Consider the following 14,890-nt stretch of genomic DNA (forward strand, 5'->3'; position numbering starts at 1 on the left):
TTATATGCAAGTAATAAAATTATAGTTTTATTTGAATAATAAAGACAATTTTATGAAGAATGAAACTTGATAAATAGTATGACAAAAAGAAAGCTAAATGTCATCTCTTCTTAAAGCCATATTTTTTTCTTTCATAGAATAAGTCTGTTTTTGAACTTCCAAGGTTCACAATTTTGGGGCATCCATCACGCTGCAAAGAGGGGAAAAAAAAAAAAAAAATCAGTAACACAAAATTTAATACATATTTTCAGCACACAAATATATGAAGATTGCTCTAAACATATCCCTACAGATCCAAAGACATTTTTCAGCTTATTAAAGAATTACTGCTTTATAGATTTACATACTTTATACTGCAAGTGTTAAAAAATTTGATACTGCATAATACTGTGAAATATTTATGCATAAAATTATTCACTTTTGAATAAAGTGTTTAAACAAAAAAATTTTAGTTTGGCAGAGATTTCGAATAAAACTATTAATTTTGAGTATGATCAATCATTACATTGGAATGTTTTTCTTCCATTGGATTCACAAATTTGCTGTATTGAGTAACCTAAATAGGTTAATCAGCAAATAAATTGATACATATTTATTATTTCATATTAATCTAGAAAGCATAGATATACTTAGATGTGATTAATTTAGATCCAACACCATAATAAACATGTTTCTATCATTTTGTCATGTATAGATCACATGTAAAAACTGAACATAATATAATTCTGTGTATATTTCATAAAGCACACACATTTCAAGTGGCCATTCATTTTTGGGCCTTATATTTATGGAAATTTTTACTCATTACAGACAATAAAAACTAATAATTATGTATGACAAAAATTGATCGAGATACTGAATCTTAAAATTTGTGATATTTAATGTCATTCTGAATTCGCATTGAAGGGTTGGTTAATAAATAAATTGCAGTAATTTGAGATTGATTTTTTTTTTTACTTTAAATGTCCTTCAAATGATATTTTATGACTTATTAATGTCTATATAATCTTACTTCATGAAGCTTTATTACTTTAGAATCATAATCTGTTAACAGTTTAAAAAAGATTGAAGTATAAATGTTTTTTATTTGAAATAAATGCAAATATTAGTTGGCTATGGGCTAATATTGAAACCTGACAGTGTTATCTAGAACATAAATTCCTAAAAGATTCTGCGAATAACACCTTCCATTTTGAAAAAAGATTACGCTGATCAATATTTTCCACAATAATCTGCATAAAAATGCTCATCATATTATCTCTTAACATCAGAAACCTTTTTCTAAATAATATTTTTTTAGTTGCATACAAATATTTCACTCCTCAATTTGAATATATCCCTTGAATACAATTCCCTATTTCAATATCAAATATCTTGGTTAATTTTTGTCGTCCTTGTTAATTTTTTGCGCTTAAAATATTTTGTGTTTTAATTTTATAACAGAATTTTCCTAACTATAAATATAGAGAGTGAAAGAATTTACAAAAAGTTCAATTTCATATCTTATAATATTAAAGTAATATTTTAATTTAAAAATACAAAAACATTTTCATAACTTTCATAAGTATATGTCTGACCAACAGTTGCGAAAATAAAGGCTGGGTATGGACTTTAAGCGTACACAGTGTAGAGATAGTATTCCTTTATATAGGCATGTTTTCTAACCGATGATATTTCTATATATATATACATATAATGAAATACATCTCAAAGTCTCGGGTTCAAATCCCAGCCGAGCCCCCATGTAAACTCGGCGTCTGGGGGATTTCTACGCTGACGACACACATTTAGGTGACTAAGTATTTATTTAGTTATTGATGGAGATACAGTGATGAGTATTTACAAATGAAAAAAAGGAGTTATAATTGAGAAGTTAACAGGTTCGCCATCTATTAATATGTCTTAGTCGAAAACATGACTGTTCTTCTCTTTCGCTTCCATCCTTCGTCTCACTGCAATGTTGTTAGTTGTGTTGAGTTGTCGCACTCCTGCTACTCACATACATATAATGAAATACATCTCAAATTAATTTAATCCTTTCAAGGCAGTGCACCTTTGTTTAGGACGTTCCCTCTAGATAGTTGGAAGTTGAAAGGAATCGTCCCACAGGATGGGGGTTTTGTGTCACTAAGACTAACTTTTAACATGTATGTTAAAATTAGCATTTAATAATCTTTTTCCTTTACATGAAACTATAAAAGAAAAATTGCTTACTTTGAGAAATAATTTCCGGAAGCATTATTCAAATTATTCCGAAGAAAGACTATTTACAAGAAGTAGCATAATCTTGCACAGGAAGTGGAAGGCAGGCACTCCATGAGCTCCTGACAAAATGTCCATATCAGAAGCACCGAAATATTGCTCTCTTTAAGACTCATTCTTGTCATTAACTGATTCATTTACCATACTAACACTTTACCGACAGCTAGCGGTTCAACAGCATACGCATGTCTGCTGCAGATTCTTCCTAACAATAAAATGCAGATGATATAGCAAAGGGCAATTGTTTCTCACCATGGCTATCGATTGATAGGCTATTTTTAGGCAACCCCGAAAAAGAAAAGCGATTAACAGGATTGGATTGGATTGGATTATTCAGCTATGGCAAAGCACACGAGGACTATCTGCTTAAAGGAAGGGATGCCTTTGTGGAGGACTTTCTAAGGGAAAATGGCTCGTATATACATAACAAAGTATGCAAAATGTAAGCAATAAAAAGCAACGCAAATCATAACAGAACCCTAGTAACATAAAAGGAATAGTAAACCTAAAAGACACTACATAGTAGTCAAAAAAGGATTCGAAGGGATATCAGAAATCTTTATCTTTATATCATGTGATGAATTAAAAGAGACGAGCTATGTTTTTTTACATTAGCTTCCTCTCCTCCGCCGCAACAGCTGACACCAAAGTTAGGCAGAATGAGATCAAACTGAAGGTCTGGATCTTAAACATATGTTCAGTTCAAAAGTAATGGACACAGAATACCATCTAGTGGTCTTTAAAAAACGGTTCAGCTTAAAATGCATATATATATATATCACCTATTACGTGAGCAAAATCTCCAGTGGGACGTCCGCTTGTGAGAGACATTCATAGCAAATGCACATATAGGACACCCGCCCGGAAAGGGTTAATGAGTATAAGGAAAAGATAAAACAAATGTAATAAATAGCATCAGACATTAATATTAAGAAAATTTTTTAAAAAATGTTTTTTTAAATATATGATTATTTCCGCTTTCATATTCTGCATTGGTTCTTTTCATTATCCGCACTTACCTGAGACGTATTCAATGCAATGTGTTGCCTATATAGGCACCCGATGATGTTGGTAAAATGTATTTATGGAGTGTAATTGTATGGTAAAATGTATTTATATGGTATTTATGTGTGTGCATGCAACAGGTGAGAGCTGATTTCCACATTCAAGTTCAATGGTCATTTTCTTGATTAGTGTTAATTTTTGTTAAATTCAATTACAAATAGTTACGTGCATACAGGATTGTAAAAGATAGAATGCACAAAGCTACAATTATAGGTTGATACAATTAATTTTATTAAAAGCAATTCTTCAGAGTTCAACTTCAGAGTTCTGGAACCACAGAAATACTCATACAGATGTTCATAATATCACAATCAGTAGTTATACTTCAAACTACTAAAAACATTAAACACAGCGTAATGCAAAGCACAACCAAAAGATGAAGTTTTCACAGATATCTCAATACTCCGAAGTCATTCTGAATTAGCAACTCACAATATCCTATCCATCTGGCCTTCGGGATTCTTGAAGTTTAAAAGCCAGGTCAACAATGCACGATCTGTGTATAACAACAAATTTCTGTTGCAAAGGTAATGATGGAAATAATATATGGCTTTAATTATGGTGAGAACAGTAATTTCTCTCCACTTTAGTTAGATACTTGTATGCCATGACACATTCTTGACCATTTATTTCTTGTGACAAAACAGTACAGACACTCACACTGGAGCAGATGGTAAAGCCTCCTTCAGTTTGTTAAATGCATCCTTACATTTCTTTATTAACAAGCTCTTTCAGCTCCTGAAGGGGGTCTTACAACAGAAGAAAAGTCCTTCACAAATCACCTATAGTAAGTGCAAAGCCCCAGGAAACTTCTTAGCTGATGGAAATTTTTGAAGCATCTCCAATATTTAACTGCTGACACTTTTTCTGGATCTATAGGCACAACTTCGACAGAGATGACATTTCCAAGGTAAGTCATTCCTGCTTGAATAGTTTACATTTAGCAGGACTCAACTTTAGATTGGCTTCTTTTGGTTCCTGAAGCACCTTTCTAAAATTTTCGTGACATTCTTCAAAACTCTTCACAACGATAATGATGTGATGAAGTATATCAGACAGGCTACGTAGGAATGACCTCTCAGCACGGTCTTCATGAGGCATCCGAATGTTGTTGGCGCATTATATAATCCAAATGGCATCACCTTGAACTGCCGAATTCCTTGTCCGATAGTAAAAGCAGTCTTTTCTCAGTCAACAGGGTATATCTCTACCTACCAATATCTACTCTTTAAAGCAAGCTTCAAAAACTACTTGTTCCAGAAAGTGTGTCCAGAATGTCATCAATTCTAAGACGAGGATAGTCATCTTTCTTCATCAAAAAATCTAACTGAATCATCTTTCTTTTTAGCAAAGATCATGGGAGAGGCCCATAGACTTGCTGAAGGCACTGATTTGTCTCGTTAAATCATCTAAACGATCAGTCAGTCTCCCGGACTTGAGTGGCTCTGATAAGGTGGCGGTCTCTGTGAGTTGCTTCCTGGACTGCCTCGAATTTCATGGTGTACACTAGACTGCTTTTCAAATCCTTGACGTCTGCCATTCACAGGGCTTTCTGTATCTTAGGATCCCAGATTCCATTGATGAAGTAATGTAGGGACAGGATTTCCCTTGTTTTTGATGGGCAGTCTAAAAATACAAGATGAGACAGCCTTTCAACATCTGTGCTGAGCTACTGTAGTGTTTCCTTGAGCTTCTGTAGGTGTGATTTTAACTGAAGCTTGCTATATATAGTCTTTTAAACATTTCTCGCTAAAGCACAGCTCCAACTTGCTGGATAGAGCTTCAAAGTCTCTAGTTTTGGGGCAGTTTAAAGAAAATTTGCTGTGTCTGCTCTTAAAGAAGCAGCAAGATGGCAAGTCTTAGCTTGAGAATTTGATCTGTTCGCATCCGCCACTACAGAAAACTGTGTTTTATACACTTGCCAGGAGGTCTTACGATCATATGTAAGTAGCTTTAGAGAGAGTCGAGAAGGCATGAGTAAAAATTTGAAACCATAAGAATTGCTTCCTGCCATCGCTATGAATTTAAGATATCAACTTCTTTGCAACCGCAGAAATCCTCTCATTAATTTGTTGTTGAATGGCAGAAACTTTTTCTAAAATGTCTCAACTTTGTCTTATTCTGCCTTCCATAGCCTCAAATTTGTTTTCTATACTGTGGATAATGTCTCTTTTCATTTCCCCTTGACAAGGTTCCATCTTTTGTTGAACATCTCTAACAGAATTTTGGTCAGCTTTCATTTCTTTGAATGCACCAAAGGCTGCCACCAGTTGCCTTAACTGCTCCTTATCCCCTTGTTACTGACTTTCAAGCACACTCCTGACACCAAAAATTCTTGAGTAGGTAAAGATTCGTAATAGATTAAATGCATACAGGCCCAATGATAGCTTGATAAAATGTATTTCATAAAAAGATTTGATAAAATGCATTTTATCAAAAGTAACACTTTAGAGTTTGGGAATTTTTCCCTAGAAGTACTTGTAGAACTGTTCCATACTATCACAGAGTACAATCAGTAGTTCCACTGTAGAGACATTAGGATTTTTTTATTTTTTATTTTTTTATGCTGAGATGAAAAATGAGCAATGCTCTTGCCAGGACTTGAACCACAGACCTCTCGAATGCACGCCGAGTGTGCTGATCACTACACCACGAAAGCATGCATATAAGGCAGGAGAAATACCTTATATATTTCCCCTTTTAAAGAGTGACTGGGGATTAGGGGACCCAATTGTTAAATCCGGATGGTGAAGAATCATCATCCACCACTTTTTTGTTTGTTCGAGCACTACTGTAGAGAAATTAGGTAATTTGAAAGCAAGAGAGGTGAAAAATGAGCAATGCTCTTGCCAGGATCGAACCAAGGACCTCTTGAATGCACGCTGTGTTCTGACCACTACACCACGAAGACTAGAGAAATACCTTATAACACTTCCAGCTGCTAAGAATGTTAAACACAACGCTATGCAGAGTACATTCAAAAGACGAAGCTTTCACAGATATTTTAATACTTCAAAGTCGCTCTATATTAACAACTCACAACAACTGACAGTGGATGTTCTCTAGTGTTGTAAAGTTTTCACCTGGCTGGCAAAATATTTCCAGTACTTTCTGCATCTCGAAATCATTGGAAGGCATATGAGGTCCGAATATGGTTACAGAGCGTCTAAAATCAATTACAGGCTACTCAGTTACAATACCTTTCAAAGTGATATAGGGATCAGACCAAAATGTCACCAAATTGGGTGACTTTGGGCAATTTCTCCTCAAATCTGCCGACAAAAATCAGTCATAAAAACTCTTGCCAAATTAGCAAGATAACCATTTATTCAATGTTAAATAGACTTGCCCCCCCTTTTTTCCCCCGTAGAGCATCCTCTTACTACATTTTCATGTTACACTATACAGAAAAATTCATAACAGTATTTCCTTGCATTTCTTAAAAAATATGGTGTTTTGTTCAAGAATAGAGAATGTAAAATTTAATATTCCTTGAAGCTGTACTTAATGATCGAATTTAATGAATCAAATTCATGAGGGATGCCAAATTTGAGCAATTCTCTGATTTCTTTTATGCAAAAGCAGATTGCTGTATACAGTGGGAGAATGACAGTGAACACAGTGCCAAGTTGTGAGTGATTAATGTTTAGTTTGCACAATTGATATTTTATTATGGATATTTCTGGTGTTTTTAATTTTGCTAAACTTTTTGCTGTCTTACATAATTCTTAGTGCGCCAACATTTCTGAAACTAGCTATTGACTTTTACATCGAAAAATTAGTTGCTAATGGCTGTTGACTTTTGGGGAGAAGAGATGCAGATAATCAGAAGTACCAGTGAAAGTACTGAAAGCGAGGAAATGGTAAAGATTACAGCAAACTTACATCTTTTTCTTGAATAGTACATTCTTTGCAATAGTAAGCATCTGAAACGCCTGGTCCACCACAAATCACACAGCGACCTTGATAGGATCCATAATTGCATTCATCACATATCCGTACCAAAGTACATGGTCTAACATATGAATCACAAATAACACATTTTCCATCACCTAAGAAAATACATATATTTTATCATAACTAGCAAATGACAAAAAAGCAAATAAAATTCATAATTTAGAAACTATTATCTAGTAATTTAGAGAAAAATTCAGAAATGTTTTAAAATACATCGAATGAACTAAACATTAGATGCATTTCCCCAAGAATATGTCATCCCTCCTCTAATCATGAATGATAATTTCAAGATGTTAAAAAAATTTAGAGCCATGACTGTTACAAAATTATTCACATCTCCATCTTTAACACTATCCTTAATGGCATTTTGTTTGTTAACGAGTCTTATGTTTTGTTTAACAGCAGTTCATAAATGTCAATGAGCTTAAATCCAGTACTAATAGAAGATCTGCAGTTTATCTATAATTTCTCAAGTTATATCGAATAGTATTAACAGATTAGACCAGAAAATAGTTCTGCTGAAATAAAACCATCATTTCAAAATACATGAAGATCACAGAAGGGTGTTAGACCAGAAGTCCCCAACCTTTTTGGCCCTAAGATCAAATTCTAGGATATCTGTTGGATAGTGGGCATCATTTACTTTTTCAAAGTAAATTTATAGTTGGATAGTTAATAATACTATTCCAAAATGTCCAGGTGCGGTAAGATAGCTTCCTCGCAAAGCAGTTTTAGGGTTGCCATAAAATGGCAAGTGAAAGCAGGGTTGCCACATTTGGCGAGAAATAGTCCATTTGGCGACAAAATTGGTGATATCCCATGCACGGATGGAGAACCTTCTGGAATGAATTCTTACCGGTGTAGTGCAGAATGTTCTCGAACTCAAGCCGAAAGCTACATAAAACCTGCTGGTCTGCAGTCAGTTAGTGTGTCTCAGAGAGTGTGCCTCGTTTAGCGAGCAGTGCGGAGTCGATCGAGTTGACAGCCAGCAACGAGTGCCGAGTGGGTTGTTGAGTGCATCGAAGGAGTCTGTTAGTGTATTGCGGTTAGTCCATCGTCGAGAGAGCATGTTGAGCTCCGGGAACGATTCAACCGAAGAGTCGGAAGCTGTGCTCTGTGCGTCGTCGAGTGCATCGTGAGTTGTAGCGTAGAGAGTCTCGAGTACGTGGAGTTCCGAGAACGACCAAGCAGAGTCGGGTGCTTTGCAGGAAGCTCCACCGTTATTGCCTGACAGTGCTGTGCCGCTGATTGTTCCAGCGTGTTTATAGTAGATCTTTGACGACTGTAAAAAGTGTTATTGGAGCTGTCCTGATTAATATTGGCTAATTAAAGTGTGTTTCTATAGTTCATCAAGTGTCATTGTTACTCACTCCAAATCTACAAACCCTGTACAAACGTGAAGGAAGAGAATAACGTAGCAACTGGTGTCAGAAGAAAAAGAAAAACGTAACAATACACACACATATTTTTTTTAAAAAAAGAGATTGGCCGTACTTCGCTTTGTGCTGGTATTTGTGTTGGACAGAATTTCTATTTCATTAAAAATTAGAAAACTAAAACATTTTTCTCGTGATCACACAGCGGCGGGCACACGTTAAATGAATGGCGGGCGCCATGGTGCTTGCGGCCATAGCGTTGGGAACCCCTGCATTAGACTGTCAGCTAACATTAGATATCTGGTGTTATAGATCACTTAAAAATTTTATATTCAATTTCGTAGACAATAGTTATTACGTATTTCACAAAAAATATGCTGACACCAAAAATATTAGAACAAGAATATAAAAAATTAGATATGACAAACTTGCACACTAATTAATTAAGACACAATAACACACCGAATAAATACTAATTCAGAAGTCGAACAACAAAAATCAACGTTATATTTTCAAAATTTTCATAGGACTAGTTTCGATGGTTTTACCAAACCACCCTCTTCAGCTGCAAAACTGCAAATGAACAAGATAGGAAATAATGATTAGGTAAGATAAGAAAGCTGAACAAGAATAAGCAAGTGGCACCATCTGTTGGTGAAACCAGAACTAAAACATAATTTCTTTAAGGGCCGAAGGCAAATTTGGATTGGAATTAGGATCGTTAACTAGAACAGAAAGATTTTTTTGAATGTGAAATGCCTCTAGAAAATCCAGTTCTCCAATGGAAGATGTTTTTTGAATAATTTTGGCAGCAGAAATATTGAAAGTGTGATTTTCGGACCAACAATGTTGAGCAACAGATGACTTCTGTGTTTCCGTTTTTCTAACATATGCCTCATGTTCCTTGACGCGAAATTTTAAGGCTCTCTTAGTTTGGCCAATGTAAATTAAACCACACTGGTAAGGAATCCTATAAATACCCCAGGAATTCATATCCGGAATGGGGTCCTTGAGTATGGAACTCGGAATTTTATTGATGGGAGAATAAACAACCCGAAAGTTAAATTTCTGCAAAATATGTGCAACTTTATAGCTAATTGATGGAAAGTAGGGAATGACAACAGAATTTTTATAATCTCCTAAAACAAGAGTGTGCCTTTGGTGTGTTGTCAAAATTTTCACAGGACTAGTTTCGATGGTTTTACCGAACCACCATCTTCAGCTGCAAAACCGCAAATGAACAAGATAGGAAATAATGATTAGATAAGATAAGAAACATCTTTCTGTTCTAGTTAACGATCCTAATTCCAATCCATCTTTGCCTTCGGTCTTTAAAGAAATAATGTTTTAGTTCTGGTTTCATCAACAGATGGCACCACTTGCTTATTCTTGTCCAGGCTTTCTTATCTAATCATTATTTCCTATCTTGTTCATTTACGGTTTTGCAGCTGAGGATGGTGGTTTGGTAAAACCATCGAAACTAGTCCTGTGAAAATTTTGAAAATATAACGCTGATTTTTGTTGTTTGACTTCTGAATTTGCACACCAGGGTTCGTACGCATTTCTGCACACGGAAATGAAGTACTTTTAAGAACTTTTAAGGACCATTAATCATGGGTGTTTGTGCTCCGGTGAAACCCCGGAATTCCAGGGATTTTGAACTTCGAACCCCTGGAAATTCCGGGGATCGTCGTTCAAAAGGAAGTAGGAATAATAATGAATTATTTATTTTGATCCAGGTAATTTTGTTTGCTTTGAAAGCAGAAAACGTAAGGTCAGTGTGTGTGGTGAAAACTTTTCCTTTCTTTCTCCAAAGGCAGTGATAATGCATGAAAAGGGGGGGGGGAACTTCTTTCTTGTTCTTTCCTTATTGCGAGTTGTGACTCATTCCCCCGGTTTTCGGACATTCTCTTCTGGATTCTTTTCGGCAAGTAGGCGCGGCAGGAAAAAAAGGGAGAGACTTTTGGCAAGTAGGCGCGGCAGAAAAAAAAGGAGGTGCGACCAGATGTGCGATCACGTGACTCTGAGTTCAAAGGTCTTATCTCTCCTGTCGTAGCGCCAATAAGTAGAGAAGGGGGATTTTTCGCCGTATTAGCTATTTGTCATTGATCGCTTCTCAACTTTTTTTTCTCCGCTGTGTAACATTTTCGTTTCATTTATTGATGCACGTGTAAATTTTTCATTTCGTTTATTGAAATATTTTTTTATTTATGTATGCAAGAGAATTTCACTATGAAATTTCTCGATATAAATAGTGATATTATACAATTAGAAGAAGGTGTCCGGAATGCATTTAGGTGGAATTGGATCGAACGGAGATGGTAATGGGGATACCATCGGCACATGGTGCAAGAAAAAAAATGTTGCTGGACAAGCATATTGTATTTTTTGTAACTCTCTGCTGAAGTATGGTGGGGAAGGATTCAAGGCTTTCCCAAATCATTCTAAAACTGTGACGCACATAAAATATTCAAAGTGCATTAGACATTCAATGACTTTAAGTAATTATGCTAATTAAAAAAATAGTGATGACTTACTGGAGACTGATGCTCGGCCATTGGATATAGTGACAAGAAAAGCACGCCAAGAGGTATTAATAACTTCTTTTATCGCCGAGAATTCTCTTTCTTTCAATGTAGCTCCCAATTTAATTTATGTAACTATGTAAGCATATATTATGAACTATGTAACTATGTAAGCATGTATACAGGACCAATGTATGCCCTTATAGGCCCCATGAGGTGTTGCCCCGGATAGTTGCGGAACCTGGACTAGACCCGAATAGTCTTATTAAGCCGCATGGGTGTCCAGATTCTGCTCTCAACTCAACTCAACTCCCAATTTAATTGAACTCTGCAAACAGTTGAGCCGCGATCAGACGGCATTAAACTCGTTGGAAATGTCCAGGACTACTGCATGTTATAAGATGAAATATGGGCTCGCAAAAACTATTAAGGAAAGTATCATTAAAACTTTAAAGGAGACTCCATTTTCTCTAAATTTGGATCAAAGTACTAGCAATGCTCAAGAAAGTATACTGGCAATATTGGTGCAGTTTTATGACAACAATCAAAATGAAGTTGTAGTTCATCATTTTGCATCTCTAAAGATGGAATCTTGCAATTCAGAAGCTGTTTTTAAAGCAGTTGTTAATACTATTGAAGATAATAATATTCCATGGGCAAACTTAATTAGTGTACTAATGTACTCATGTAACACCATGCGTGGAAAAAAAAGGGCGTTGAAACCAGACTACGATCAAACAAAGCACCTCACTTATTAGATATTGATGGTGACACATGTCACACAGCTAATAACTGTGCAAAAAAATTTGCTTCATGTTTTGATAGATACTTAGAAGATCTGTTTGATGACATCTATTTTGATATGAAAAGCTGCAGTAAAAGAGAAAATTTTTTCAAAATCTGTGAATCCCTTGGCGTTAAAAAACTTAAGCCCTTGAAGAGACCAGACTATAGGTGGGTGTACATTTTATGTGTTTTAGAAAGAATCAAAGATCTGTGGGATGCTCTTATTGCATTTTATTTTCACTATTTGGATAAAACTGATAAAGGGGATTATTTTTCTTATGTTGAAACTGTATACAATAAAAGAAATATTTCTGCAGCTCAGAAAAAAATTGTTGAAGGGGTGTATTCTTGCTTGCATTCCCAACAACCCACAAAGCTTTAGCTCGGAAAAAAAGAATACTAAATGGGTTATTTGTTGTGCAAAACAAAACTTTATTGCATATGGCATTATATTCAGCAGTATTACCAGAGTTCAACACACATATTAAATTATTTGAAACAGAAAAACCAATGCTTCATTTAATACATTCCAGTATTTATAAATTGATGGCAAAATTTTTCTCTTTTTTATGAAGCCAGAAAATATAGAGAGCACATCTTATAATGATTTATTAAAGGTTGATGTCACAAATCCAGAATTCCATCTACCTAGCAAAGTAATATTTACTGGTGCAGAAGCTTTCACTCTCCTGAAGAAATTATCAAAATATCATCCAATAGCAAAAGAATTCCAAATTTCTCTGATGAAAGCTTATACTAATACAGCACAGCATATGAAACAGAAATTACCCCTTAAAAATTCATATCTAATTAGTTTTACAGCATTAGATCCAGAGCTAAGAGGTAAAACCAGTACAATATTAGCTTTTGAAAAATTATCATCTTTTATGTCCCATATTTTAGTGATAATGAAATGTCAAAAGTAGAAGCTGAAATAAGGTTATATCAGAGTGATATTGATATCACCAAAGAAATGCTCTTACACATCTGATGAAAGTGAAAATCAAGTCAAGTGTACAATTCATAAATATTGGTCTAAAATTTTTAATTTAAAAGATGATTTCACAAATGATTATAAGTATCCTACATTGGCTAAATTGGTCAAAGCTTGCCTTAGCTGCTTCCATGGCCCATTAGTAGAAAGTGCATTCAACTTAATGGATACACTTGTCACTGACTATAGAACCTCTCTTAAGATTGATTCCCTAGATGCAGTGCAGACTATTAAATATGATTTAATGGCTTCTAAAGAAACCTCATGTGAAAAATATGGCTAAAAAAATCCAATGACTGATCCAATTCACAAAGATCTCTTACTGAATATGAACAGAAGTTGGAAAACATATCAAGAGGCCTTAAAAACATGTATTTCAGATGAGTCACCTATAAAAGTCTCTGAAAAACCTACATTAGCAGAAAAGCAAACTGCTTCTACTTCTGCATGAGCAGTTCTCGAGGAAATTTCTTCAACTGTAAATGAGGAAAATTAAAAGTCAACCTTCCTGCAATTATGAAGTTCACCACAAAAGAATTCGGCAAGTCCACAAACATCAGAAAATAAAAAAAAAGCAGCAGAAATTAGATAATTTTTTTTAAAGAATTAATTCAGGTAATTTAAAATATTTACATAAAATGTAGTAGTTTACATGTTTGAAAATTTATGGTTATTAATTTTGCAAAAAAGTAATTCATTGAACTTTTATAATTAGGTCATTCAATACTTCATAATTGTAATTTTTCATTTCTCTCCCCCCCCTTCTCGAAACTCCAAAATGTCGGTAGTAAGTCCGTAAAAGTTTCAGGGAATTTTTTGGGGTCCCACAAACACCCCTGATTAATGGAAAAAATTAAGGACCTATGAGCAAATGGGAACTGAATAAATTCAATTAAAAATATTATTCTATGCCTGAATTTCATTTTTGTAATACCATCCTAAAAATAAAATAGATCCCCAAGTACTATGCATTATTACTAAACATGAATTAATTAACATAATTATTAATAAGTTTGAGAATAAAATAAACTTTATGCAATTTATCAAGTAGCATTAAATATTTTACACTTATAATAGTTGCGCATATTTGAAAGATAATAAGTGACATTTACGTTTTACTAATAGTTAGCTTATACTTTACTAATAGTTTACTAATAGTTGACCAAAAATCGATTCCCAAAAATTTAAGGACTCTTAAGGACTGTACGAACCCTGCACACTAATTGTTAACCTTATTTTCACAATATATTAAAAACGAAAGTATTATAAAAGAACTAAAAATTGAATAGTGCAAATATATATAAACTTAATAATTTTAATGTAATAATTTCTTTACAACACAGACTATTTTTCATTGTCTCACCCAATACTGAGTTAATGTTAGATCCAGCACAACAGACTTGCATTTCTGCTTCTATTGTAAAGACTATTTTATGCTAACCGATTATTTTTAGTTTTAGTTTCCTTTTCCTCCTGATTTCAGTTTCCTGCCAGAATGTAAATTTTAAATGATGTAGTATGCTAATTTAAATGTGCTTCAGAAGCAGTATTTAAGTTGCGTTTCAAGAGTTTGAAAAGGAGCAGGGAGCAGTAGTGGAGTTAGTTCTGAGTTTATGCTGCATGTTTGAAATTAGCTCTCTAGTCGGTGTTAGACACCTTTTAGTTTATACTGATATTCCAGGCTTGGCTTTGTTATATTTAGCATTTAGTTAAGCTAAGGAGCCAGTCTTAGCCATCTTAATTTAATGTGCATTTAAAATTTTTATTTTCTGTTAATTTAGTTAGCCATAAGTGGTGGTGAATTGTGAGAACCAAGTGTCTGCATATATTCAATTTAGTTTAAATAAAAAGGTTATTTAAAACCTTCTTCTTCAGCATTTACTCTTCAAGACATAGCGAGTATTTGCTACTTCGTCTTCTACATA

The 14,890-nt window shown here is 34.4% G+C and overlaps 1 protein-coding gene across 1 annotated transcript in view; it reads right to left on the bottom strand.

Annotated features, from left to right (window-relative positions):
* Window positions 1–14,890, bottom strand: part of Phf5a (PHD finger protein 5a) — a 38,158-nt gene continuing 23,268 nt past the window's right edge. The window contains exons 3-4 of the mRNA XM_085811127.1: window positions 7,213–7,379; window positions 1–190 (exon numbers count right to left, since the gene is read on the bottom strand). Of these exons, the coding sequence (XP_085667253.1) occupies window positions 101–190; window positions 7,213–7,379 (257 nt within the window). The 3' untranslated portion in view covers window positions 1–100. The remainder of the gene's footprint in view (window positions 191–7,212; window positions 7,380–14,890) is intronic.

Source organism: Stegodyphus dumicola, chromosome 2, assembly GCF_044657685.1.
Source record: "Stegodyphus dumicola isolate Sdum_Otavi_A_Nest chromosome 2, ASM4465768v1".
Taxonomy (NCBI): domain Eukaryota; kingdom Metazoa; phylum Arthropoda; class Arachnida; order Araneae; family Eresidae; genus Stegodyphus; species Stegodyphus dumicola.